Source organism: Meriones unguiculatus, chromosome 3 (assembly GCF_030254825.1).
Source record: "Meriones unguiculatus strain TT.TT164.6M chromosome 3, Bangor_MerUng_6.1, whole genome shotgun sequence".
NCBI lineage: Eukaryota > Metazoa > Chordata > Mammalia > Rodentia > Muridae > Meriones > Meriones unguiculatus.
Genome location: NC_083351.1, coordinates 60,426,111 through 60,453,697, shown reverse-complemented (window position 1 = coordinate 60,453,697; position 27,587 = coordinate 60,426,111). Strand labels below are relative to the sequence as shown.

At 50.1% G+C, this 27,587-nt stretch overlaps 2 protein-coding genes and 1 long non-coding RNA gene across 7 annotated transcripts; 2 read left to right on the top strand and 1 right to left on the bottom strand.

Moving 5' to 3' along the window:
* The first annotated feature begins 590 nt into the window (after window positions 1-590).
* On the top strand, window positions 591-4,742 carry Atp6v0e2 (ATPase H+ transporting V0 subunit e2). The gene is made up of 4 exons (XM_021654495.2): window positions 591-850; window positions 2,235-2,282; window positions 2,812-2,939; window positions 3,442-4,742. The coding sequence occupies exons 1-3, from the start codon at window positions 747-749 to the stop codon at window positions 2,903-2,905; spliced, it is 246 nt and encodes an 81-aa protein (XP_021510170.1). The 5' UTR covers window positions 591-746; the 3' UTR covers window positions 2,906-2,939; window positions 3,442-4,742.
* Window positions 4,487-15,560, bottom strand: LOC132653073 (uncharacterized). Of its 2 annotated transcripts, XR_009590731.1 has the most exons (4): window positions 15,431-15,549; window positions 9,070-9,195; window positions 6,303-6,331; window positions 4,487-5,495 (listed from the first exon to the last, which is right to left on the bottom strand). It is a non-coding gene; the product is annotated as an uncharacterized LOC132653073 (long non-coding RNA). The 2 variants fall into 2 exon arrangements; XR_009590732.1 differs by lacking the exon at window positions 9,070-9,195 and having other exon boundaries at window positions 15,431-15,560.
* Lrrc61 (leucine rich repeat containing 61) lies at window positions 15,048-27,520 on the top strand. 4 transcript variants are annotated; one of them, XM_060380066.1, is made up of 3 exons: window positions 15,048-15,877; window positions 16,640-16,805; window positions 26,240-27,520. In XM_060380066.1, the coding sequence occupies exon 3, from the start codon at window positions 26,350-26,352 to the stop codon at window positions 27,127-27,129; it is 780 nt and encodes a 259-aa protein (XP_060236049.1). In that variant the 5' UTR covers window positions 15,048-15,877; window positions 16,640-16,805; window positions 26,240-26,349; the 3' UTR covers window positions 27,130-27,520. The 4 variants fall into 4 exon arrangements, with proteins under 4 accessions (XP_060236049.1, XP_060236050.1, XP_021510175.1 ...); XM_060380067.1 differs by lacking the exon at window positions 16,640-16,805 and having other exon boundaries at window positions 15,048-15,689; XM_021654500.2 differs by lacking the exon at window positions 16,640-16,805 and having other exon boundaries at window positions 15,049-15,877.
* The last annotated feature ends 67 nt before the right edge of the window (window positions 27,521-27,587 follow it).

Below are 27,587 nucleotides of genomic sequence, written 5' to 3'. Positions count from 1 at the left end.
GTTGACCAGTTTCCCATGCTGTGCACCCTCTAGCTTCCCTGGTCGGCCGCATCGCAGGACCTGCTGCTACACATGTCTCCCGGAGCCACTGTTCTCTGTGGAAAGGATCTCTGCAGAGGGTAGAGATCAACAGATCCCACAGTTTTCCACAAAGAGGAAATGTGGGACCAAAAAGCCCAAGGAGGACCCTTCCTGTGCTGCTGAAGAAAACTATTAAATTTGACACCTGCGCAAAGCCTCCTTTGTGCCCGCGACCAACTGCGGGCAACTTAGGAATGGTTGAAAAGACGGGAGGCCAAGTCAGTGGTCTCTCAGCTACATGAGCTCTTCTGGTCGAAAACCCGCTCTGGCTAGGGTCTCCTCCAAACCTGTCCCCCAATGTCCTCTGTCTCCAGCTACCTTGGGCTGCCCAAGCACAACACGTGACCCGCTACATCCTAATGGGAATAAAAAAGGAAAGCGCAAACCCCAAGCCTGGATCCACCTGCGACGGAGCAAACCCTACTCAGCCAATCAAGGAAAAGGCTCGTCGGAAGTCCCTCCCTTGGTCCTGAGTGACAGCTGATGAGCAGGCTGCGTTCCCGGCGGACGGGGTTCAGAGATGCGCGAGCGCAGATTCGCTTGGTCCAGGGCTTCTGCCGCTGGGATCCCATTGCGCATGCTCACTGCCCTCTGCCGGTACGTGCACTTGCTTGGAGAGTCTGCTGTTCCATCCGACATCTCACCTGAACATCTTGCTCCCAGCCATGACCGCTCACTCCTTTGCCCTCCCTGTCATCATCTTCACCACGTTCTGGGGCCTCATCGGCATCGCTGGGCCCTGGTTCGTGCCCAAAGGACCCAACCGCGGGTAAGAGAGGCGAGCAGGCCGCGATTCCCTGCAGACCCTCCCCTGTCCGTTAGCTGGGCTCGCCCCTTCAAGCTGGGGCTCTCACTTGCTACCGGGAAATTCAGGTCCTCACAGGAGCGCCTCCCCATGACTTCCAGATCTCTGCACCTGGGGCGCAGCATCCAGGAAACAGGCCAGAGGGCCGGGTGAAGGGATAGATTCAGAAGTGAGGTGCAAGCAGGCTATATTTGTAGGCCAGTCTTCCCCCCTGTCCCCCCGAACCCGTGCGGTCGGTAAAGGCACCAATGTGCCTTCCTTGCTATCTGTGTGACGTTAGGCAAATACCAGGCTTCAGCTTCCTCAAGGAGGAAAGTAGGGACGGAGGCATCACCTGCTGTGTAAGACTGGCGTGAGGGTTGCCCCAAGTAGCGTCCAGGGCACCGTGTGTGCTGGATGGTTCTAGTTGGCTTCCTTTTTGGAAGGTTCCTAGCAGGTTTCTGCATTGACCAGTCCCTCCTCTGTTAGCCTCTCAGTCACGAAACCCTCATACTTGGCCCACATGTCCGTTGTCTCAGCACTAGACTGTCCAGTGCGCAGTCAGGAGTGGTCCCGACTGCCTGCTAATGTTAAAGGAAGGGCCCAGCGTCACCTCGAAGGGCTTGGGCTCTGCCGTGGATTAGGTTAGCCTAAACCGGAGGTGGAGACAGATGGCGCTTGCCTTTATTCCTACAAATCTTAAGGCAGCTGGAGAGATGGCTCAACAGAGCAGTTCTCCGTTTCCAGAGGACCAGGGTTTGGCACCCACATCGAGAGACTCGCAACTGTTTTAGCTACCGTTTCAGGAGATCTGAGGCCCTCTCTGGCCTTTGGGTACCGGCACACATGTTCACATAGCCACATACAAACACTTGCCTATGTAAGTGAAAATAGAAATAAATATCTTTAAAAGGGATTTAAACTTGGGCTCCACATCTTTACTTTGTAGTCATATCATCTCTCCTGAAAGTCTCGGTGAGCTCCTTGTCCAACACGCCCCTTCAGCTGTGCTGTAAGCCTCTCTCTGGCTTTCTCTAAGTGAGTACAGAGCCCCCCATGTTCTCTCTAACATCCCAGTCAACAGTAGCTCTTTCCTTGCTGCTTGCCCGGTATCCTGCTCGTTGTTTTCTTTGATGTGAATTTTGAGGCTGTTCTCTAGTGGACTGTCACAAATGAAGCTTGGACAAAGCCTTCTCCAGCATTAAGAGGGAGAAGGGGAGAGTTTTACAACACAGTGTTTGGATGTCATTGACCGCTGATGCTCTTAGGCTTTGCCTTGTAATTCTTACTCAGAGGGGACCAGGAGGCACCGGAAGGCTGGGAGCTCTTTCTCTGTCTGCCAATGCTGCTCTTCTCTCTGCTGTTACAGGGTGATCATCACCATGCTGGTGGCCACTGCCGTCTGCTGTTACCTCTTGTGAGTATTGCTTTCCCCAGGAGCTGGGGCTGTGGTGACCACCGGAGCCGGGTCTGGTTCAGCCCTCGTAGGTTTTTGTGGTACCCCCAGCTGAACTGTGAGGCACATGAGTTGGGTCAGCTCAGTAGCGTCTGCTCCTAACTGGGCAACAGAATCCTCCAGATTGGTTATTCACTTTCATGCTCCACTCTAGACTTGGAAATTCACATAGAAATCAGGGCACCATACTGCTCAGGAATGCCCGAGTGATTGGAGTAGAGCCAGTTCGGAACCACCAGGGGGGAACAGAGGGGTGCGTGGCAGTGCTGGGGTGGCCTCTTAAGGCTCCAGGCCCAGCTTAGAGACATTCTCACATCAAAATCCACAAATCCTGAACCCATTCCCTGTGCCACCCAGCACACCGGCCTTGCACATGCTGGGTTAGCCGCATGCTCTTTGAAAGAGAGAGTAGCTGAGTTCTTCTCCCCAGTTTGGTGGGTACGATGGGTCCCTCTGTGCCCAGTACCCCTCACTCTGCTGTCCCTGGCAGCTGGCTCATCGCCATCTTGGCCCAGCTGAACCCCCTGTTTGGGCCACAACTGAAGAACGAGACCATCTGGTACGTGCGCTTCCTGTGGGAGTGAACACTGGGAGTGACCAGCTGCCCTCTGACCACAGGTACAGAAGGGAGAGAGTGACCTGAGGCCGAACTGAGGGCCCGTGGTGGGGGGAAGGGGACCAGGACCATCCCAGGGGCTTCTTTTGGACTCAGGAGTTTGTTTATTTTATGTATTTGAATGCTCTATCTGCATGTGCACCTGCATGGCAGAAGAGGGCAGCAGATCCCCATTTAGATGGTTGTGAGCCACCTTGTGGTGGTTGCCGAGAACTGAACTCAGGACCTCTGGAAGAGCAGACAGTGCTCTTAACTTCTGAGCTATCTCTCCAGCTCAGGAGTTAGTTTGTTTAGCACAAGAAATGAAGGGCTCTGCTAGGCAGACCACAGGTGGGGATAGGGTGTGGGTGAGAGCCATCTGTAGATTGAGGCTATCTGTGGGTAGTAAGAGGTCAGAGTCGGCAGAGGGAGGTGACAGGGAGGGGCAGGAGTAGGCTGAGGGAGCTTTCCAGGGAGAGGGAAGGTGAAGGGATGACTAGGTGGTGACTATCACGTCCTTTTCAGATGCGCTGCTGCAGATGGCCCAGCCTTGATGTCCCTGGAGATCCTGCACTCCCACTGGCCCCATCCCTCAGCCTGACCCTTCTGTGCTCTCCCTGCCAGCGCTGTGGGATCCACACACCCGGAGCCAGCCTGGTTTCAGCTTCCCCTGTGTTCCCAGCATTTTGGAAAAGCTCTGTGGTCAGGCAGGCCACAGCAGGAGCCAACTTGTGCTTAAGTCCCCACACTTGGCAGTTTTCTCTCTCTTCCAAGCAGATCTTGGCTGAGAAGCTAGACCTGCTGGGAACTGTTTCCATCCAGGGGACAGAAGCCGGGACTCAGCCCAGTCCCAGAAAGGGCAAATGTCTCTGTGGAGAAGGCACAATGGCCCAGAATACTCCAAGCTTTTCAACTCTTTTTCCGCCTTGTTGAAATATTGGATCCGGCCACAGGCCTTCTCCAGCTCTGGAGTAGATTGTTCTTTAAGTTTCCAGCACTCCTATATGTGACATTCCTGGGAGATGCTGATGTCCTAAAGAAACACACCAAACCCCAGTACGGCTAGATCAAAACCTCAGTGTTTAGCCTTTTGTAACAGTGAAGTCGCTTGGCATGGCAGGGAGGGGTGTGTCTTTGGGATGTTCTAGTCATGTTCTTCTCCCTCTGTAGATTATTCACTCACTCCCCAGAACCTGTCAGGAGGCCACACTCTTCGCTGGGTTGTGGTAGGGCACATCCCAGAGCTGGTCCCAATGGCATTGAAGAGATTCGGGGTTGGGGCTGGGGGCAGACACAGGTGATGTGTATGGGGCACTATTGGCACTGTGACTCTAGTCGCTGAGACCCCCTGTCCCCATGCTCATATGGCTCTGTGTGAGGCACAGGGACAGATAGAGACTGCAAACCACAGAGGATCAGTCTAGGGGACCCCCCCACTCCAGACCATGGCTTACTCCTCTGAGAGAGTGAGTAGGGACTTCGCATTCTTGCCTGAGTTGCCAGAGCTAGGAAGGACAGGGCCCAGCCAGTGGCTCGCTGAGATCCCAGGGGAAGAAAAGGCCAGCCTTGATTATTTATTGACTATTTATTTGGTCTTCCTCCCCTTGCAGGGGTCATTTGGGCAGTGGCAGTAGAATACATTGTAACTCAGATTCCTGGGCACTAGGCTTGCCGGTTGCTCAGAGCTTAGGTTGGGGCCTCCTTGGGCAACCCATCCCTTTCTACCCTGACTCCCAAAGCCTTCCTGTGGGGCGGAGCATGGTGAGCATGACTTGTGTTGAAAAGCTGATTCCTGTCTAATAAATCATGATGATGCAAGATTGTGACTTAGTAGCCAAACTCTGGTCTCTGTTCAGTTTGCCAGATGTCACGTGTTTTTTGTTTCTATCCCCTCTACTCAGATGTTTTCTGTTTGTTTACTGGTGTCTCTGGGGAGAGGAAAAGGGGGCTGCACTTCTGGGACTTGGTGCAGGGGATCCTCATGCTTTCTTGAGATCTGGAGGACAGTCTGGCTCTGCCGACTGTCCTGCAGTTGGCCCAGTAGGAGGAAGACCAAGGCTTCTGAAGTGGCACTTCACCCACTGACCTTTGCTCCTGAAGGCAGAGGGCACAGTGCCTGAGCTGTGTGCCTAGGCAGGCTCCAGTTCTCTGAGCATGACCATCTCTGTCCCTGAATGTAGGCACCATTCCTTCAGCTGGAACTAGAACCCACCAGCCAGGTTCAGCCTGCTGCATGCCTGTTGCCAGGGCTTCAGTTCTTGGGTGCCTGAGATCCTCTTTGGCTTGGGGTAGAGGCTTGGAGGGGACTTCTCTGAAAATAGCTGCTTCCTCCTCCCAGTTGTTCTGGACTTGGAACGTCTTGGTGCTGGTTTGATAGCAGTCCTTTGGGTGCTGCCAAACATGTGTGTCTGTGACTGAAAGCCGCTGAGCTCCCTGGCAGCAGCCTCTGTTCCTGGAGGGCAGAGACTGGAGAGACACTTCCTGGGCAGGCTTTGGCCTGCTTGAGCCTGGCAGCTCCTCAAGCCTGTGGTGTTCTGTCTAGTTTCTTTCTTCTGTGCAGACATTGGTTCCATTTAGAACTGCAGAGACAGAGGACGCCCTGCCATGGTTAGGAGACAGTCACAGAAACAAAGATATTGCTGCTGTGGTTTTCCACAGTGTACAGCTCACCCGAGCCATGCACACAGAAGTCAGCGAGCTGTGGTGATGAAGGCTTGGACCCAGGCACTTGCTTTTACTGGGGTCCAGGATGGGGAACATAAGTGTCAGGCCCAAGACAACCTCTTCAGAGCAAGTACTTATGAAAGGACCCTCATAAAGCCTAGAGGATGGGTTGTCATGAAATGTTTCTGGCCTCTAATTGTGTGTGAGCTTGGAGAGAGCCATAGGTCTCAAGCAGAGAATTTACCTAAGCTAGATAGCTACACATCAAAGAGAACTCCGCCCCGTATTAGTCATAGCATCTAACGCAGCAGGGCCAGGAGAGGGGAGGCCGAGGAGTGCACATCTACTCGCCTTCTGGTAAGGCGAGGTGTCCCACCCCTTTGCCACAATCTTCATTCTTTCAGGGGCTTTTCCTCCATGCTCAAGGTGGGACTATGCAGGCTGGCAGGGGTTTCATCAACACTATACAAAAGTTGGCCTGTGGAATGGCTCAGTGAGTTACGGCACTTCCTGTCGAGTCTGAGCCACCCCCTGTCCACATGCATACACACGCGCACACACACACACACACACACACACACACTCACCTAGTTACATACATGCACCCTCCCCATAGATACATGCATCTCCACCCTACGTGCATATACCCCTCCACATTAAATTTAAAATCATATACAAAACTGGACATTAAAGCTACAAATGTATTTCATTTAACAACTTACCTAGAGATGGCTCTGACTTCTGATCACATCTTTTCAGTGGGGATAGAACATGTCAGAGAAAGAGAGTAAGGGAGTCAGCAGAGGTGTGATAAGAGGCTCAAGTTTAAATTAGAAAAAAGGAAGGAGAGGATTATGAAAGGCCGGTTAAGGCTGTTTCGGTAGTACACGCCTGTAATCCCAGCACTCAGGAGACAGAGTACGAAGGATAGTGACTGCAGGCTGGCCTGGGGTCTGAGCCAGACTGATACCCTGCCTCATAAGAGAAGGTCTGAAGATGCCCTCAGTGGCAGAGTGCACAAGACTGGCTTTTTTGTTTTTCGAGATAGGATTTCTCTGTGTAGCCTTGGCTGTCCTGGAACTCGCTCTGTAGACCAGGCTGGCCTTGAACTCACCGAGATCCGATTGCTTCTGACTCCCTGAGTGCTGGGATTACAGGTGTGTGCCACCACGCTCAGCTAAAACTGGCTTTTGTGCCCAGGAGCACATACATAACATGGTCAGTGTGAATGAAAGGAGGCTGACTGCGCTGCTGGTGAGTCACTGAGTTAGGTCTCCACTGTCCCAGAGGTTGGGAAGGTCGCGTCCTCCCTGATGAGGGCATTTCAGGTGAATGGTATTCGGGTCCTTGTGAGGGACACTTGTGGGTTGCTGGAGACCCATACACGGACATCTTGGAAACAGGAGGGATTTATGAGCTGTTTTTAGTAAGTGCCAGAGACGCTGACACAGAAGCCCTGCAGGAGTATAAGGATCAGGGTTGGTTCACACGGACTTTGGCCATCTTGCTTCTGCCCTAAAAGACAGCATCTGTGACTCTGGGTTTGTACAGAAAAGCAGGCTCTATGTCCCTCATAGCTGAAGATCTGCCTATCCAGCTTCCTGCCTGAGGGGAAGAGGGGAAGTAACAGAGGGAACCAGGTCCTCGAAGGCCTGAGGACAGGACATTTCAAAGGAATGGTCCACAGGACTTGGCCTTGGGCTTCCAGGGGCTGGTTCTAGGGTTGCTTCTGTTTCTGGGTGCAGGTTGGTCATTCTGTACCAAGGCATCTTTTGCAGTCCTAACAAGACCGTCCCCTGCTACGGGGGAGGTAGAGGTCAGTAGAGGCTCACCGAATGTCGATGGAGCAGAGATATTTGCAAAGGGGCAGTGGTGTAGGATATGGTGCTGCTGAGCCATGGCAAGGGCCAAAACTGTGAAGGCGAGTGAAGACTGTCACACCTAGCAACAAGTTCATTGAGAAAAGTAGAGATGGCCTGAGCAAATATAAGCCACCCATGGCCAGCAGAGGGCAGTGTGCACAGTACCTACATCTCCAGAAAGACAATGTATGCAATGTTTACTTGGTGGTGGTGGGTGGGGGGTGAGGGGGCCGCTGATATTCATGATCCAGGCTTTAGCAATGGCTTTGGGCAGGAGCAGCAATGGTTCTTCCGCCCATACCACACCTGTGTGAAACATCCTTCAAGGATGTTTAATAACAATGATTACTGAGTGAGCGGTCCCTACAGATCAGAAACTACTTGGGAGACCAAAAGGCAGGAAGCTAAGAGGATGCAGTGTTATTGCCCTTGTTCCAGGCCTCCTCACAACCTCCTGTGACATTGCTATGTCTCAGCATCACAGAGAGATCTGGTACAGTCCAACTGATGATTGTCAGGGGCACCGGTGGGACCAGGTTCTCACTAGGGAGAGGTAGGGGCTATTCTTGTCCCCACAGAGGTTGTGATATGTGGCCCGCTAGTGATTTTGCTTGCTCTATCCAGCTCCCATCCCCCCCCCAACTGTTGATAACTCTGGAACTGTGAGGAGCTGAATGTAAGTCCTCGTGGATGGGGCTGCCCCTGGAAGCTCCCTGCCTGAGTGATTTGACTGTTTATGAAACTCAGGGTTTCTGGGAACGTCGTCAGTTTGGCAGCCACTCCAGTTTTGTTCAACTTGTAACATTGGAAAAATGAGAGCAGATGACCACAGTCCTGTGTGAGTCCAGGCCACATTCTGGTTAACAAGTCTCCCTGGGGAGATGTGGGGCACCAAATGCAGCATTCCAAAGAATATAATCTCATGGCAACCGTATTAAGAATATGTTGATTAATTAGCTCAGGTCTGCCATTTCACACTGTATGCATATTCCAAAGCATGGCAGTCTATGTGACAAACAGAGTTTTTATATCATATTTGTGTGTGTGTGTGTGTTTGCCCATGCCTGCCATGGTGTGCCATGGTGTCAGAGATTAAGCTGCAGGAGTCAGCTCTCCTTATACCATGGGGGCCTTGAGGGTCAAGCTCAGGTCATCATCCGGGTTGGCAGTAAGTGCCTTTACCCACTAAAACATCTTGCTGGCCCAGACTCTACATTTTAAACAAAATCCAGATCCTAAGAGTTCTGGTGCCAAACGAGGCTCTCAGCTGGGTTTCCCAGCCTTGAAGGAAAGAAGTTTACACTAAGTAATTAGAGGGAGTTTAGGACTTTGGGGTGGGGGAGGAGCGAGTAGTCTGTGAATTCCTGGATATTTAGCAGCACCCGACTCAACCCGTGAGGTGCCATCAGGCCACCTTTTCCTGCTTCCAGTTATGACAGCCATAAATGTGTCCAATCATTTGGAAATGTCCCCTGGAGAAGCCTTCTCCTGTCTCCACCCCTCCTCTCTCACACACAGTGGGAAGCACAACTCTAGAACATTGGTTCATCAGCAGTTTCTAGATTTGGCCTCCGTGAAAGAAGGCTGTGAAATCCGATGGAAGCAGACACCCTAGGGTGTTCATTACCTTTTCTATGGCCATTCTTGGGGGAAGGAAGCCCCAGTGCAGACACCACGACTCCTACATTCAAAATAAAAGGCCACAGCAGCAGCTTGGGTCTTCCTCTCTCTGGAAAGCTCAGCGTTCTGCTCCCTAAAAAGGTATCACATTTTGGGGTGCAAACTCTTCACTCCCCCGTCTGTGTCTCTTTAACCAGGAGCCCTGGTTTGCGGTGCATTCTCAGGTGTCACCCATTGTGACCCGAGGCAGTAACCTTGCCCTTTGTCTGTACAATCAATTCAGCAAATAGACTTTCTCTCCCCAAGCTCCACCTCACTCCAGCCAGTCTCCCGAGAGAACGCTGTGGGCGCCGGCGCCAGCGCCAGGGCTAATTGTGAGCTCCAGTGTCGACAAAACGAATCCATAAAGCAACAGCAGCCCATGGGTCGCAGAGGCTGTGACCCGGAACTGGGAAAGTGGATTCAAGCGCCTGGCCAGGAAATACTGGCAGCTCTCTGTCACATTACTTTAACCTATCAGCTCTTTAAATTCTGTGCCACACTAGATTCTGGCAGAGTCTCAGCCCAGGGTACTTGCTGACCCACCGGACAAAGGAAACACCTTTCTAAAGGAAACAGCTTTCTAAAGCTCAAGTGCTTTAGAAAGAGTGACCCAAGAGATTAGTGCTGTGAGACACACAGGGGCCTGCTAACAGTTTGTTTCTGTGGCTTTGGTAAATTTCCTTAATTTCTTTAAACAAAATTAATTATTTATATATTTATTTATTACAATTTATTAGCTTTGTATCCCTGATGCAGCCCCCTCCGTTGTCTCCTCCCAGCTCCACCCACCTTCCCTCTTCTCCCCGTATGCCCTTTCCCCAGTCCCCTGATAGGGGAGGTCCTCCTCCTCTTCTATCTGACCCTAGCTTATCAGGTCTCATCAAGGCCAGCTGCATCATCTTCCTCAACTATGTTCATAGCAGCTCTATTCGTAATAGCCAGAATCTGTAAACAACCCAGATGTCCCTCAACAGAGGAATAGATAAAGAAAGTGTGGTACATTTACACAATGGAATACTACTCAGCAATAAAAAAACAAGGAAATGATGAAATTTGCAGACAAATGATGGGAACTAGAAAAGATCATCCTGAGTGAGCTATCCCAGAAGCAGAAAGACACAATATAAACTCACTTATAAGTGGCTATTAGCCATATAATATAGGATAAACATACTAAAATCTATAGGCCTAAAGAAGCTAAACAACAAGGAGGACCCTAGGGAAGAGGCTTAAACCTCATTCAGAAGGGCAACCAGGATAGACATTGGAAGTAGGAGAATACAAGGAACAGGACAGGAGCCTTCCACAGAGGACCTCTGAGAGATTCTACCCACCAGTATCGAAGGAGCTACTAAGACTCATAGCCAAAGTTTGGGCAGAGAGCAGGAATCCTTATGGAAGAAGAGGGAAAGAGAAAGACCTGGAAGGGACAGGAACTCCACAAGGAGAACAAGAGAGTCAATGTCCTTGGGCCCAGGGGGAACTGCAGAGACCGACTAAGGCCCATGTATGGAGAGGACCTCGAACCCCTGTTCAATGGAAGCCCATTGGCTCCTCAGTTTCCAAGTGGGTTCCCTAGTAATGGTACAGGGGCTGCCTCTGACTTGAACTCAGTGGCCTGCTCTTTGATCACCTCTCCCTGGGGGGTGCAGTCTTGCCAGGCCACAGAGGATGCAGCATCTTTAATTTCTAAGTGTGTTTTCTAAATATTTCTAAATATTATTTGTGGAGAGCTGCTTGTTTTCACCCTGGCCCTCACCTGGAGACACGGATAGGCAGGATGTTCTGCCAAGTTCACTCCCTTTCATTTGTGTGAGGATCACCCAGACAATGGTCGAGGTAAACAAATTTGACTTCTCCATGAGGCCCTTCATTGTATCGAGGTGCTTTGAGTATAGATAGGAATTGTGAAATAAACCAGTGTGACAGTTTCTACTGGCAGCCCTCTTGAACTGACCTTGTGTGTAGTCTGTTACTTTTTAAAATTTTCTTTTAATCCTCACTCCCCACTCAGGAACTGTTCAACTCTGCAGACAGGCTCCGGCAATTATTTTTCTGTTGCTAAGATCGAATACCAACACCAAAAGCAACTTAAAGGGAGAAAAGAGTTTATCTTGGCTTACAGTTCCAGGCGGACAGTCTATCTTGGCAGGGAAGACATGGAGGAAGAAGTAGGAAGCTAGCTGATCTCATTCCTCATCCACTTACAGGAAGCAGGAAAGGGTGGGGGCAAGGGGGTGGAGAACAGGAAGTGGGATCAGACTATCATAGAATCTTCAAACCCACCTCCAGCGATGAACTTCCTCCAGCAAGTCTCCCCCTCCCGAAAAAGCACTACCAACTGGGGACAAGCATTCAATACATGAGCCTGGGGGGAGCATTTTTTATTCAAACCACAACAGTGATCTTCTCAAATGTTTTGGGAGGGCAGAGGGGAGAGAGCGGATACTGGTTGGTGCTGATTGTATAGCTCTTGGGGAAAATAAACATGTGAAAAAAAACCCCACCAGGATAGTCCTAGGTATCTGTGAGGGGCTTACTTGGGAGAGATGTCGATACTTCCAGTAATTAGAAATATGATATATTTAAAGTGGTATGGTGATGTGTTCCTGTGCTTATTTTTAGCATGTAGGAAGCGGAGGCAGGAAGATGATAAGTTCCAAGCCAGCCTGGGCTACATCTTGGAGTACAAGACATGCATCTTGTCTACCTCTTAAAAAAAAAGTGTAGTCCTGGTGCATGCTTGCAGTCTTGGCATTCAGGAGACAGAGGCGGAAGAATTGTTGAAAATTGAAGGCCAGCCTGGTATACAGAAAGTTTCAAGAAAGTCGGGGCAATAAATTGAGACTCCAACACACACAAACACACACACACATAAACGCACATATGGACAGTATGATAAATGTATGCTTTTCAAGTTCGAGAAGTCAATAGGATTAGTATAATGGAAGAAAATAAGAGTCGAGAAAGACTATAACCTAGAGTTAAGAATGCCTGAGCGTGGCCAATCAGATCCACAATGAAAAGGGGGCTGAGGCCACCAAGCAATGTCTGAACCCCAGAGACAGAGTCAATGCCAGTGGATCATGAAGTTTAATGCTTTAAATGAACCTACAGATATACTAAAAGGAAACAGGAGAATTAAAAAAAAAAATTATCATGTAGTGGAGGAGATAGGGAAGGTGGGGGTGGGAAGAATTCAGAAACTGTGGGGGGTCAAGTTGAAACATTAAAAATAATTATGACATCGAGGTGTGTAAATCGACCCACACCTGCAGCGCCAGCACCACAGAGGCTTAGGGGGAAAGATTGCAAGCTTCAAGTCTATGTGAAAACATATCTCAACAAAACAAAACAAAAACATTTCAAACACACAAGGCAAAAAAAACCTCATAAAGATAATTAGGCAAAAGACATAAAAAGTCAATTCCCAAGAAATACAAAAAAAGAGTTAAATATCGTTTATAATCAAGGAGTGTGAGTCAAGACCTGACAGCTCCCCTGATAACCTCTATTAGCAAAGAGCAGAATTCAGCTCCGCAGCAGACAGGAGCCTGGCAGGTTCCAATGCCACACCCATCCATGGCTCTCCTCGGCTGCATGCCCTTTAGACGTGCCAGCTCCGATATTTTTAGTTAACCCAGAGCATTCCTGAGGCCTGCCACATACAGATCTAGTTGCCAGCAACACACTTTCCTTTTTAGTACCCGCTGATGACGCCTGGACTATTTCTAGGTGTTGCTGTTGTCGGGAGCAGATAAAAGTTGTCATTGCTGGTTCCCTCCCTAGCCCTTTCCCTGACGATTTAAAGCCATCGCCTTTGAGTATCCAAAATTGGAAAGAGAAGTTTCTGCTACCCCAGTGACAAACTTCTTCTAACAAGGCCACACTTCCTAATCCTTTTAAAATAGTGCCCCTGTCTGGTGACTACTCATTCAAATATGTCCCCCTGGGTGGGTGAGTGGGGTTTTTATCCAAACTACCACAGACATATTGTCAAACTGCCTTCTAAATGTGGATGCTTATACCATAAATTAATGCATCTCTCAGAATTGGTCAGAGAAGATGTTGTTTGCAGTGATGGTTATACAGAAACTCCTGTGGTCCTTCAAGAAAGTCCTTTTCCCAAGGTTGGGCTTTTAAACAGAAGCCCCCATTCCCTCAGGGGCTTGAAGAAAGTTCCTGCTTGCTAAAAAGGGAGTCAGTCTCCTTCTCTTTGGAAAGAGGAATTTGTTGCTCTTCAATCATATATAACTGAGCTGTATAAAACAAGCAAGCCATGAGGAGCAAGCCAATAAGCAGAATTCCTCCATGGCCTCTGCGTCAGTTCATGCTTCTAGGTTCCTGCTCTGATTTCCTTTTGTGATGGGTTGTAAACTCTGAGATGAGATAAATCTTTCCTTCCCAAACTGCTTTTGGTCACAGTCTTTATCACAGATGTAGAAAAGCAAACTAGGACCATGGAGCTGGAGAGATTGCTAAGCAGTTAGGAGCACAGACTGCTTTTTCAGAGGACATAAGTTTGGTTTTCACCACCCAGACGGTAGCTCACTACCAGTTCCAGGTCATCAGACACCCTCTTGTGACCTCTGAGGACACCAGTCACGCACATGGTACATACAGATGCATGCAGGCATCTGGAAGAATCCGGAGCAGGGAGAGAAAATGGCAGCCTGAGTATGACCAGCAGACTAAACTGGGCCAGAAGGGTGGGGAGGGCGGGGGGAATGAGGAAGGAAGAGAAAAAGAGAAGGAGCCAAGGGAACAAAGAGATCCAAGAGGGCAAAAAGAACCAAGAGTGTGAAAAGAATGATGGTTTTAAAAACAATCAGAAGCTGGGGGAAGGGGAAGGTTTGGGTGGGAGACAGGGTGTCTTTTGACAATTTTTCTTGGGCACTCTTAACATTTCCTACATGCTCTGTGGCTTCCTTGTATAATGGAGAAACAAACACCCCTATTTCTGAAACATGTGCTAATCCCACCTAGCGGGAGTAAAGACCACCAGCCCAGATTTTCTGGATGAACTGAAAGCACGCTTTATTTTCTGTCCGACGGGGCTAGCTCCCTGATGGGGGTTTTGAGAGATTAACCCCAAACACAGGAAAAACGAGGTTTGTTACAGCTCCCAAACTGCAAGGGTGGGAGTTTCTAAGAAATTTTGGTTTCATAGAAATGAAAGTTGGCAGAACATCTCAAAAAGTATTTGGCAGAACGTCTTATCTTATCAGGGGAGAGGGCAGTGGAAACTGTCAAATTCCAGAAAATGGATCAAGGCTCGGTCAAATCCAAGTTTTACAGAAAACAGGAGTGAACCTTTTTTGAACTTATAGCAAGATAGTTTCTAATCTTAAGATGGAGTCAGGCTGGGCTGGAGAGATGAGGTTAAGAGCACTAACTGTTCTTCCAAAGGCCCTGAGTTCAATTCCTAGCAACCACATGGTGGCTCACAACCATCTATGATGAGATCTGGTGCCCTCTTCTGGCATGGAGGCAGAAAAACTGTATAAATAAATAAATCTTAAAAAACAAAACAAAACAACAACTAAAAAAAAAAAAAATTTGGAGTCAGGCAGGTCCATCACACGGAGAGGTTAAAAAGTGATCAAAATAGCTGTGATAAAGTGCAAAGATATGAACCAAAAAAAAAAGTGTCTATAATTTGCCGGCCCAGGCTGGAGAGGCGGACTGACCTGGAATTGCTTTCTCTGGGGCAGTGGGAGCATTAGGAGACGGAAAACCCTAGCTCCTGAACGTGTCTGCCCCTCAAGGTAGAAATCTCCAGGAGGCCTGCGAATTCAAAGTGAGAGAAAGCCATTCTCCCCTGTGCCCACTTAACGTGATTTCTTGATCCGTTTGCGTTGGCGACGTCCCAGGGCGCGAGGCCTGTGGGAGCACCACCAGGCAGTGCCCGATTGTCTCGGGAAACGTTCTGAGGCGGGTTTCTGAAAATATGGGTCAGGTTTCCACGAGGGGCCCTTCTGCAGTGCCAAGCGGTGAGCATGACCGCTCCGCGGGGCAGGGCCCGGGCAGGGGCGGGGGGCCGCACACCAGCACCATTTAACGGATTAGAAATCTAGGTCACCGCCGCCTGCAGCCAGGCTCAGTGAACGTCACCGAGCACGTATTCGTGCAGGACCTTTAAGTGCCTTCCCCAGCGCCGCACCGGCAAAAGTACTAAAGAACGGCGGGTTCCAGCTAAGGCCCAGTGGTCTGCGTGGTCTGCGTACCCCGCGCATCCCGCGCACCCCGCGTACCCTGCGCACCCCGCGCATCCTGCGCACTCTGGGTACCCTGCGCATCCTGCGTATCCCGAGTACCCCGCGCACCCCGAGCATCCTGCGCACTCTGGGTACCGCGCCAACCGCAGCGCGTCCCTCGGAAGCATCCTCTCCTGCGCATCACCGCTGCCCGCCGTTTCCGGCCGCAGGCAGGTTCCGGAGTCGGCTAGGCCCGCGCCCGGAGCGCGGTTTCGCGGCGCTCCCCTCGTGCCCCGGAGTCCGGATTGTTCGGGAACCGCCCGCTATTGGCGGTCACGCCCTCCACACTGCCCCCTGAGAGCAGTCACAGACAGGACCGCGCTAACCGGTAACAGTCCCGGGAGGCTGCTGTGGTCGCCGGACGCGGGGGCACTCCAGCTCACGATCTCAGCAGCTGGCTACACACAGCAACGAGGGTTCTGCTCGTGTGCGAGCTTATTTGGAAAGAGCGTCTGTAGAGAGAAGAGCGGAAAGAAAGGCTTGCTCTGACTTTACGCGGGACCAAGTTTATTCCCGGTAATAGGGCATTTCGAAACGACTACAGAGGAAGAAGGGATGTTGGTCCTCTTGTAGAGGTGGAAACGGGTGGACGTGACTTCGGTAGTCCACAAGGGAAGCTGGGAAATGTAGTCTTCCAGCAGGGTTCTATCCGGTGTTTTGTTTTGTTTTGGTGGTTTTTGTTGTTGTGTCGTCACTTTTACTTTTGTGTGAGCGCAAAACATGGTTGAGTATTATTTAAAACATCTCTCAGCAAGTGGCTTAAATCCACGGGTTGGGTGGGAGACGGTAGCACCTCTTTCCTTCCAGTGTAGGAAGGTGATAAGGGAGGAGGCTGGCAAGCTTGTGGAACTGTGGAATGCCCAGGGGTGGTTTGAGGTGAACGCGGCTTGTGTGGTGCAACGCGAGGGTGCAACAAGGTAGAATTAGGAGCCAAGGTCCCCTCTGGGGAGGATTGGCAAAATAGTCAAGCGAATGTCACAATCCAATCACCTAATGCGCTGTATGTGCCGAGGCGTCTCCTGGTCCAGGTGAACAGATGCCAGGAAACTGCAGATACAGGTTGCTGTTTTACAGTCTTGTGGCTTTGGGCTGTCCACAGCTGCAGCTCCCCACTTGACATTCCCTCACTGACTTGCCTCCCTGTGGACTCATCCTGCTTCCTTGTCTGTCAGGAGAAATAAGAGTCCTTGTTATTTTCATGCACCTCAAACCTTTCCCAAGTGCCTTACCTTTTGTTTCAACTCTTTCCCGTGGTATGTTTTACTTCTTTTTCCCCAGGCACCTGTTCTCGATCTGAGAAGCACTGCCAAGTCTTTCCCCTCCCTCTGCCCCTCCAGCACTTGGAACATACTCAGCACTCCAGTGGACCTGCCAAAGGTTTTGCATCACAAGTTCTGTAACCACTGGTATTGAATTTCTTAGAAAAACAAACGGCAAACTAGAAGCAAGTGTACCAAATGTATAAAGACTGTTTCTTCTTGTTTGAGTCCCGAAGCAATACAATGTTCTCGATTCTCTTGGTGATACAGAGATGATTTAAAGTGTGGAGGGGTATGTGTGGGTTCTGCCCAGTGCTCTTTGCTATAAAGACTCTGCTATCTGAGGATGTCCTGGAATAAGTCTCCCTCTAAAACTGGCAGATGGCTGTCCGTACCTTGGCCACACTTCTCACTGTGGTGCCTAGGTTCCATCATCATTTACTGAACGGAAAGTCTCTTCCCTTGGTTTCAAAAGGTCTCCCATGTTCCTCCATTCCTGTTTCTGTAAACACTGGTGTCTGTTCATCCTCTGTCCTCCCCATTTTGTCAGCCTTACCCAGGCAGCCACCCTCCACTCCTAGAGCTTCTCATTTTCTGTAAAAATACGCCTGAAGGTTTGTTCAAAAAGAACCTCAAACTCAGTCAATCTGGACAGACCTTTGTAAGTAAACAGGATTATCAGGGAGTCCTTTTGTCCCTTCCTCTTTTGCTTCCCAGCCTTGGATAACTTAGCCCTGAATGGTCCCCACCCTGGTCTACTGTGATGAATCTAAGTTTTTTCTTTTTCTCTGTGTGTGTGTGTTTGTGTGTGTGTGCGCATGCACGTGTGTGCATGCACAAATGCTACAAGTACTGGCTGGTTTTATGTCAATTTGACATAGGCTAGAGTCACTAGAGAGGGAGCCTCAATTGAGAAAATGCTTCTGTGAGATCCAGCTGTAAGGCATTTTCTTAGTGATCAGTGGGGGAGGGCCCAGCCCATTGTGGGTGGTGCCATCTCTGGGCTGGTGGTCTTGGGTTCTATAATAAAGCTGTGTGGAACAGCACCCCTCCGCGACCCCTGCATCAGCTCCCGCCTCCAGGATCCTGCCCAGCTTGAGTTCCTGTCCTGACTTCCTTTGATGATGAACAGTGAGTGATATGAAAGTGTAAGTCAAATAAACCCTTTCCTCCCCAAGTTGCCTTTTGGTCATGGTGCTTTATTGCAGCAATAGAAACCATAACCAAGACAGTAGGTGAGAGGTTTGCTGCTAATATCTCCAGGAACCATTTCTCCATATTCTTGAGCTAAACTTGTCAACCAGGCAGTTACTCTTGTGTATATATATATATATATATATATATACTAGAGATTGAACCCAGGGCGTTGCATATACCAGGCAAGCACTCTATCACCGAGTTACCCAACTTCCCCTTGCACTGTTTTTAAATCTTAGTCCAGGCTAAGGTCCTTCTGCCTCTGCCTCCCAAGGACTGTGCTTACAGACATGCTGTGATTTCAAGCTTAGAAAAATGAAGCAAAATGCTATGAGGCAAGGAGGCTTCCCAGGAGATGCTGCAGACTAAAGCTATTTGGAGTCTCTCACTGGAAAAGCTTGGGTTCTGTCTGGCAATTGGATTATTGTGTTAGGAATTTAATCTTTAACAGCTACAGTTACAGGCATGTGCCTGGATGTGTGTCTATATGTATGTCTTGAGCATTATATGGGGTCATGGTATTTCATGCATTTTTTTTGTTAAACAACTGAATGGTCCAAGAGCACCTATATAGGACCAGGAATTAGAGACAGAACAGTGGCCTCATAGGTCTGTGGTTGGCAGTTTTCCAGGCTGTAGCTCTAACAGGCAAGTTTTCCCCTTTTCTGCACTGTTACTGGTACTGTTGCATAGTTTTAAGGCATTGTGCTATGTCTTCATTGACAGCTACCAGAGGCTTGGACTAATAGTCTGGGTTGCAGTTTCTTCAGTCATAAAATAAGAGTTGAGGTAAGTTTCCTCACTGCTGGCATCTGAGAGTAGTTCTGGGCCACAGATGATATTTGTCACTCACTCATAGTTTGGCCCAGCTCGTCTACAAGTGTCATCTCTCCTGGGCTCCATTCACTTGATCTTATGGGGGTAGGCCAAGTTTATGAGGCAAGCGCAATTAGCTCTTAATCCCCTGATCTGTCTCCAGGGAGTCTCAGAGCTATCTCGATTGGCTTATCCTCTTAGAGACTGTTTGGCCGCCTTCAGTCATCTGTGGGGTTTGGCACCTAATCTTCCTGTGTAATTTTCTTTTCTGCTGAGAGGAGATGTGGCTTGCTAGCTTCTGGATGCTCCCAGTACATAGTCTTCCTCTGAGGCTTTTCTCTTCCAGGAAAACACATCCTGGCTCTCTGGACTCTGTTCTGTCTCTTTCTGTTCTTCACGCTGAGTCTCCTGACTTCTTGTCCGAATGTCTAAAAACGTGATCAAGGAGGAATGAAGTTGAGGACTGTCATAGTTAGGGTGTTTTTATTGCTGTGATGAGCAACCATGACCATGGCAGCTCTTATAAAGGAAAGCATTCCACTAGGGCTTACAGTTCAGAGGTTTAATACATCGTCATCATGGCAGGAAGCATGGTGGCATGCAGGTAGCATGGTTCTGGACAGGTAGCTGAGAGTTCTACATCCAGAACCTCAGGGAGCAGGAAGAGAGGGGCACTGGCTCTGGCTTGGCCATTTCAAATGGTCCCTCTCTCAAAGCCCACCCACAGTGACACACTTTTTTTTAAGAAGGCCACATCTACTCCAGCAAGGCCGTGTCTCCTAATAGTGCCATTTTTAATGAGCCTATGGTGGCCATTTCATTCAAGCCACCATAAGGGTCACTCTGTGACCCCCCCCCATAAGCTTGTAGTCATATGATAATGCAAAACTGCAGACAGTCCAAGTTCAAAAATCTCTATCCATATCACAGTCACCACATTGTTTCAGAGTCCAAGATTCAAAGTCTCTTCTGAGACTCATGGAAATTTCTTAACTGTAACCCCGTATAAAATCAAAATGAAAAAGCAGATCACATACTTCCAGCATATAATGGCACAGGATGTACATTGCCACTCCAAAAGAGAGGAAAGGAAGCATAATGAGAAAATACTGGACCAAAACAAGACCAGAAACTCACTGAGTAAACTCTAAACTCTGCGTCTGTGTGTCTGATGTCAAAGCGCTTTTCAGACCTTTAGGTCCTTTCAGCTGTATTGACTGCGGTTCTTTCTCTTGGGATGATTCTGCTCCCTGTAAGGAGCTCTTGTAGGCAGGTATCCCATGGCTCTGGCATCTCCAACCATTTTGGGGTTTGCAAGGCAATCCAGGCTTCACCTTCATGGCTTCACACAATGGCCTCTTTGAGCCTCCATGCAGGAACACCCTGATACATTCCTGGCCTCAGCAGCTGCCCTTAGTCATAGAGGGAGATTCCTTAACCCCTTTCTACTTTTCTTAACTCCAAAGCCAGAACTATGTACATGGTTTAAGCTGCCAAGTTCTGCTATTTTCTGGGGTGGAACATGGCTCCCTTGTTCAGTTACGTCTTTACCAGCATTTCTGTCTTCTGTGGTTTCCTTCACTGCCTAAGCTTGGCTGTCCTGAAACTTGCTCTGTAGACTACATTGGCCTCAAACTCATCTGCATGTCTCTGTCTCCTAAGTGCAGGGATTAAAGGTGTGCACCGCCAGGTCCGGCCTTAGGTTTTCTTTCATTCCTTTTCACAAGTTGGAAGCTTAGCTGGCTGGGGTCTTGCTCTGAGATCATCACTACCTTTATTCCACTTAGCATCAGGCTGTTCTTTAGTCATACTTCCTGGTGTCCTCCTTCTCTTCAAACTGTACGTTTGTATTTTTTTTTCTTGCTCAGTTTTGCTTCTTTTCATTATAGATCTGCATAAGCATGGCCACTAATAACCAAGCAACACAGTCTATACTAGGCTGCCTGGGAATCTGTGCCAAAGCTGTTAATCTATAACTCTTCAATTCAGCCTCAGGCAGATTTTTTTGAGGGACAGAAGGCAGCTACATTTTTTTTTTTCCACCGAAGTATCATAAGAACGATCTCTAGGCCGTATGTTAGTATTCTCCCCTGAAACCTCTTGATCCAGCCACCCACAGTTCAAACCACCCTCAGCTCCACTGTCTTCCGTGTTCCTACTATGACGGCCCATTAAGTCCCACTTAAAGTGTCCAATTGCTTTCCAGTCCAAAGCCCCAAAGCATTTCATATTCCTCCAGGCAAAAACATGGGCAAGCCTGTCATAGCAATATTCTAGTTCTTGTTATCAACTCCTGTCCTAGTCAGGGTTTGATGGCTCTGATGAGACGAAGCCAATGGCAGCGCTTATAAAGGAAAGCCTCTCATTGCAGCCAGTTTACCCCTCAGAGGTTTAGTCCATATCGTCTTGGTGGGAAGTATGCAGGGAGACACGGTGATGGAGAAGGAGCTGAGAGTTCCACATCCTGATCCACAGGCAGGAAGCGTGACACTGGGCCTCCTCAAGCATTTGAAATTTCAAAGCCCACCCCCAGTGACACTTCCTCCAACAAGGCACACCTCCTAATAGTACCAATCTTTATGAGACTCTAGGGGCCATTTTTATTCAAACCACCACACAGACCATACCCAAGTGTTAGGCTTGAGCATCTGGGAGGCTGGGTATCCCTGTACCAGGATGGAGTTGATGCACTAAGAGCTTGAGAGGCTGGAAAAAGAGTTGTGAACCTATGTGTGATGGTTGTGATGAGCAGGGCAGCCTGGAGACTGCTCTGCAGGCGCCAGTGGGGCCCATGGAGACGGCCTAAGGACTATCACTTACGGGACAGTTAGAGAGGGTGGAGACCAGATAAAGGACTGTGAGGTCAGGAATGGGAGGGATGGCAAAAAAAATGTGGTAGGCTATGACAGAAGGCGAAGGGGTTTCCAAAGGGTAGAAGCAGGCAGGCACTCCTGGTGGGTGTCACTGAAAAGTACATTAAGTTGGTGCCAGGGTGGTCACTGCAGGTCTGGGCAAGAGCCATAGAACAGTAGGATTCACAGGCATGGGAGGTGAAGGCATAGGCAGCCTTCTGGGAAAGCGTAACACAGAAAGGAACACAAGAAAAGGCACTTCCGTCATGCCACTGCAGAGCATACACGGCCTGTGAGCTTTTCTTCACAGCTGGTGTCCAGAGAGGAGCTACAGAGGAAATGAGCAAAGGCGCTGTCGGGCTCTGCAGGCTAGCTGGCAGTTTAACAGATAGTGAGCCATGTGGCACATTGTTCCCGGTCTCTTGGTACCAAGAGCAGCCCAGCTGCTCAGGATCCACAGATCTGGAGCTCTGCAGCCCCAGAAACACACTGCACACTCCTGAGGTTAGTCCCTGCCATGGACAGAGTCCTTTGAACCCTCAGTTTTGGCTGTCTCTAGTTTGTGATGTGAGTGACCACAGGGCCTTTCTTTGCTTTGTCCACAATATGAAAAGATCAAGTGCCTCTGACCTCAGACGCTAAAAAAGACAAGACAAAACAAAACAAAACAAAAGATCAGTTGGTTTGGCAGAGATAATGAACATGCAGGAGACTGTGGGAACTAGTTGGAAGAATAGAATCACACCTTGCCAAGAAGGTCATGGCCTTGCAAGGGTGATGTCCTGAGGCTGCTTCTCACCGTCCTTGGTGACTTTCACTGACTTCTGCTCTTTGGTTCTCTCCCGTCCGGTCTCCGGCCTTGCAGTCCACAGAGTTACCTAGGGTGACTGAGAACTGTTCTTTTCATCGTGCCTTGCTGCCTGTCTTTGGGCACATCTTCCCATTCGCCCTAAGTTCCCAAGTGTATCAGAAGTGGGAAAAAAATTGCCCTAGAGAAGACATCCCAGGATCAACGAGACAGGAAGACCCTGCTGTGAGCACCAGCTCCCCTGAGACCGCACCAGGAACCCAGCTGCTACCCTAGCTTGTCGCAGGCTGACTCTAGCACAAGATCTATGGGACTCCATAGATGGGGACTCAGCTGCGCTCCCAGGAAGGACATGCCCAAGAGGTTAAATTGAGTTTCTGGGCATAAAGATGGCCTTGTGGAAAACCAGGACCTCTGACTCCTGAAGAAAAAAAAAGCATGAAAAAGACTTGCTCTTACAAAGAAGTAGCCCTTGCTCCCTGCCAAGTGGTACATCTGTCCTTTCTGACCTGGACTGAGTTTTCCTGGAGAAGCAGGGAGAAGATGCCCTTGACCCAACTGCCTACACTGGGAAGGGAAAAACATGTTCTTTGGAGAGATCTGGTCTTGCCTCCACTGCTTCACAAGAGAAGTGCTGAGCCACCTGGGCAGAGTAAACCTAAAGGAGGCTCCAGAACCCCTGCCTGATGATTTGTGCCCTTGAAGAAGGTGTCCAGACAGAAGATGTGAAGATGGAGAGAGAGTGGGGAGAAGGCAGCAAAGAAGACAGCCTCTGCCGCTCAGTGTCGGCCAGGCCTCCTCTAACCTAACTGTTCGGCCCTTGCCTCAGCTTACCCAAGTGTGCAGTCCTGACAGGTTAGACGTAAACCATTCCAGGAAGGATGTGGAGACAGGGCAAGCTGCCAGCCTCATGGCCCATGTCTTAGGACTACCATCACTGTGAAGAGACACCCTGACCACAGCAACTCTTATAAAGGAAACATTTAATTGGGGCTGGCTTACAGGTTCGGGGGTTTAGTCCATTATTATCGTGGTGGGAAGATTGGCAGCATGCAGGCAGACATGGTGCTGTAGAATGGGCCAAGAGTCCTACATCTGGATCAATTGGCAACAGGAAGAGAGAATGACACTGGCCCTGACTTGAGCATTTAAAACCTTAAAGCCCACCCCCTAGTGACATACTTCCTCCAACTGGGCCACGTCTCCTAATAGCGCCACTCCCCATGGATCTATGGGGGCCATTTTCATTCAAACCACCACACTCCATGTGGCACTTTAAGAAGTCCATGAAGAAGTTTTTGTGTCCTGGCATAAGGAAGAAGTCAAGGCCTGAGCCAAGCCTTTAGGAGCCCTCTGCCTTGACGTATCTTACTGGAGCTGTAAAGGTAGGAACGTGGAATTTGCCTCACAGTCCTCAGGCCATCTGTACAGCACAATCCCAAAGTCCAATCCAGACACCCAGAGAAGTTTTTCTTGTTTCCCTTGACTTAAAGAACACCAGCCGCATCTCTGTGTTCTGTGTCAGACTATTGTCAGGCAGGGTAAAGCACAAGGGCAGTCCCATATCTTAGGCCTGGTCTGTCACTTAGTAAGCGTGGGCTGGAGTGGGAAAGGAGGCTACCCATCTCAGCAGCCCAGCTGAAGGAGTTGGACAGAACAGACGTAGCAGAAGGCCTTGTCTGTGAGCGTTGCTGGTCCAGCTGGAGGGGGTTGTCTCATAACTAGATGTTGCCCAGATGCCGCCCCTGGAGGGGGCAGGAGACACTGACACAGCTGGTACTGAGTAGACCTGAGCAGCTCTCTCCTGGCTTCACCCCAACTTCCCTCACAGCAATCAGGGGCGGCTAGGGTGGCATGTATAGCCTTAGTTAGCCGCGTGTGCAGTCCGGGGCGCGCATTACAGAGCTACCGTGTAGTAGCCCAGCCTGCACTTTGTCTCTTCCAAGCTGTTCAGGAAGCTCATGGCCCAGTGGACGGGGGTGTTGTACATAGCGAGCTGGCAGGAATGGATACGGCAAAGACAAGAATACCCTCCTCAGTCGCACTGCTGAGAGGATGTGCAGGACCCATCCCCAGCCTCGTCAGATCACTCGTGGGGAGCTCTCTGAAGACGCTGCCAGTGAGCAGGGATCACCGATGGATGGTGCTCTGGGCCTGGTTTCCTCAGAGGAACCCTGAGTGATACTGATCATGAAAACGTAGTCTTGGGGATCGCCAGTACCTCATACCTACAGGCGCTGAGTAGTGTTGGAATTGGCAGTGCCTTAATGTTCTGTGCAAGTGTAACTGCCTGCTGAGCTCAGACTCCTGAGTCTGGGCCAGGCCAAAGTCTGTGCTGTGGGGAGTGGTATTTGGAACGAGGCCTGCTCTTGTTTTTCTGTCCATGTGAACCTTTATCCTCTGTGGGCAGCATCGGCATTGTCCCTCCCCACAGGAAACCTCCTTCTCACACTGATGTCACGCACACTTGGGCTCCCCCTCCCACAGCCACCAAAAAGACATGCTCCCCTGCATTACACAGCTGTATTAGGCATGCCTTCTCTTTGCTCCAAAATGGCTTCCTGGACTTCTCCCCCTACCCCTTCACCTCCCCCAGCTCACACTTTGGTGCCATGATGCCATGCCTTAGTAGCACTCTGCCGTCTGGGACAGTGATCAATATCTCATGCTGACCTCTGAGGAGCGGCGCTGAAGTTGAAGAGCTGACTGCGAGCTGGAGTTGGAGCAGCCAGTGCATAACTAGCTCACCCCAGCTTTCGTGCTAACTTCCACCCCATCCTATCTTGCTTAACTTCAGTTTCCTCTGTACAGAGGGCTAAAAGCCTACCAACCCCTCAGGCCTTACAGCTCCAGCCAGAGGTGTGCATTGGTCTGCACACCCAGGACACCATTTTAAATTCAGTGATAATGTTAGAAATGTGGAAATAACATTTCTGAGTGAATGAAAGAAGTTTCAGCACTTCTTATTTGGGTCTGCATGCCAGGGAGGTGGTAATTACCTGTTGTGTAGTTCAAAACGAATTTAAGCCAGGAGTGGTAGTGTAAACCTGTAATCCTAGTTCTGGAGGGAGGTGGGGTGGTGGAGGAGAGCAGGAGGATCGAGAATTCAAAGCCAGCTTGGCTTACATGAGACCCTATCTCAAAAAAGAAAAAAAAAAAATCAACTAACTGAGCAATCAAAAAAACAACTTCCCAAAAAAGGGAGGTTAAGTGATATATTTGTCCACAGTCAGATTTGACAGGTGGACCAAGCTTGCAATACAGGGCCTAAGCCTACTGCAACATGGCGTGACCAGTGGAGTGAGCTGGAGCCAGTTCCCCTAGGCTGGGGCTGCTTAGACGGTCTCAGGTCTGGCTATTGGCCATTCACTCCGGGAACCAAGGCTGGTGGGTCTCCCGCTGTGGGGGTCCCTGCAAACACCGTGGCCAGCAGAGTATCCACGTGAAGCAAGAAGAAATTCCAGTTCAGCACGACCCAGTAGCCAGTGTTGGTTCAAACTTCTGGAGTCTGACACTGGGCAGTTTGTTTTAGGCATATTTAATTTCAGTTCAACTTGGAAAGAAGTTTCCTGCTGTATTGTGCACAGTCCCACGTGCACAATCAATCTTAGGGCACAGCTACATACAAACTCTTTTCAAAGTCCATGCCCCTCTTCCATAAAGATGGGCTCGTAAATAGACTACATGTGCCATCTTAAGTTTTTGGTGTGTTGTGGTCTCGGTCATACAGATAGCGCGGAGGTCACCTAGGATGCTGACCGCCTCTATTCCCAGCTCTCAGAGTGGCTAACAAGCTACACAGCTCTAGAGACAGCCCCACACGTTTAACATTCCTGGTTTCTGTGAGCACAGGGACTTTGTGCTGTCTGCATGGCACCCCGCTTTTCCCTGCTGCACAGAACGCATGCTCAGGAGAGGCTAGCCTGACTGTCCTCTCTCTCTCTAGGGCCCAAGCAGAGTTGAGGGAGTGCAGCCAGCTGATCCTCATAGGCACCAGCATTCCCGCCACTGTGACAGGGCTGCCACCACCAGGCCATCCGAACCATCTTCTGCATCATGGAGCCCTCTGGAGAGAAGCCAGGAGAGGCCGAGGTGCTGAGCATCACTCCCCAGCTGCTCAAGTCCCGCTCCGGAGAGTTTGCCCTGGATTCCATCCTGCTGCTGAAACTTAGGGGCTTAGGGCTGGTGGACCTGGGTTGTCTGGGGGAGTGCCTGAACATTGAGTGGCTTGACCTGTCAGGCAATGCGCTCACCCACCTGGGCCCGCTGGCCTCGCTGCATCAGCTGGCTGTGCTCAACGTCTCCAACAATCAGCTGACAGGGCTGGAGCCACTGGCAGCCTGTGAGAACCTGCAGACCCTCAATGCTGCTGGTAACCTGCTGGCCACTCCTGGCCAGCTTCAGTGTCTGGCTGGGCTACAGGGCCTGGAGCACCTGAGGCTCCGGGACCCTTTGGCACGGCTCAGCAATCCGATGTGTGGCAGCCCCTCCTACCTGGCTGCCATCCGAGAGGTGCTGCCTAGCCTCAAAGTCATAGATGGAGAACGCGTGAGTGGGCAGGGCAGCGAGCTGTACCAGTTATTCCGAGACCTGGACAGCTCCTTGCGCCCCAGCTCCAGCCCAGGCCTGGGAGCCATCGAGGTCCAGCCGTGGGTGGAGCCCGGCTACTGGGAGTCCTGGCCCATACGGAGCAGCTCCATTCTGGAGGAGGCCTGCAGGCAGTTCCAAGACACACTGCAGGAATGCCTTGACCTGGACCGCCAGGCTGGTGACACCTTGGCCCAGGCCCAGCAGGCTCTCGGCCCTGCAGAAAGCACCTCTTCCTTTGTCTTCTGAATGTGCCTCACAGCCAGGGCAGTCTCATTGAGGTGTTACCGCCTGCATCCCTTCTTTCCTGCCCCGTGCCCTTGCTGCTTTTTTTTTTTCCTGGTTACTACCCTGCAAATTAGGTTGTTCGTTTATCGCTTTCTCGAGAGCATCCTAGCTCCTACCCCACATCTCCCCAAGGACATTTCCTGCCCTCCCATACAAGGAGAGACATGCTTTCTGGGTGGCCTCTAGCAGGTGTAGAAGATCCCCATATTATCTGGCAAATATACTGTGTAGCCGGGGCCAGGGCATGCAGAGCCTGAGCTCTCTCAGATGCCCAGTCCGAGGCTTTGTGGGTAAGGTTACTGGCCACCCCCTAGCTCCTTCCTATTAAATAGCTCTCTTCTCATTTGTATCATTTCTTGTCTCTTCTTCAGCAAATGTGGGCTTGAGCGTCTTTTGTGCAGGTGGCGCTGAGGGAAGAA

Coding starts and splice junctions, on each gene's coding strand:
- Atp6v0e2 (XM_021654495.2), top strand. CDS start 747: ATGACCGCTCACTCCTTTGCCCTCCCTGTCATCATCTTCACCACGTTC. Junction 851..2,234: donor CCCAAAGGACCCAACCGCGG/GTAAGAGAGGCG, acceptor CTGCTGTTACAG/GGTGATCATCACCATGCTGG. Junction 2,283..2,811: donor GCCGTCTGCTGTTACCTCTT/GTGAGTATTGCT, acceptor TGTCCCTGGCAG/CTGGCTCATCGCCATCTTGG.
- Lrrc61 (XM_060380067.1), top strand. CDS start 26,350: ATGGAGCCCTCTGGAGAGAAGCCAGGAGAGGCCGAGGTGCTGAGCATC.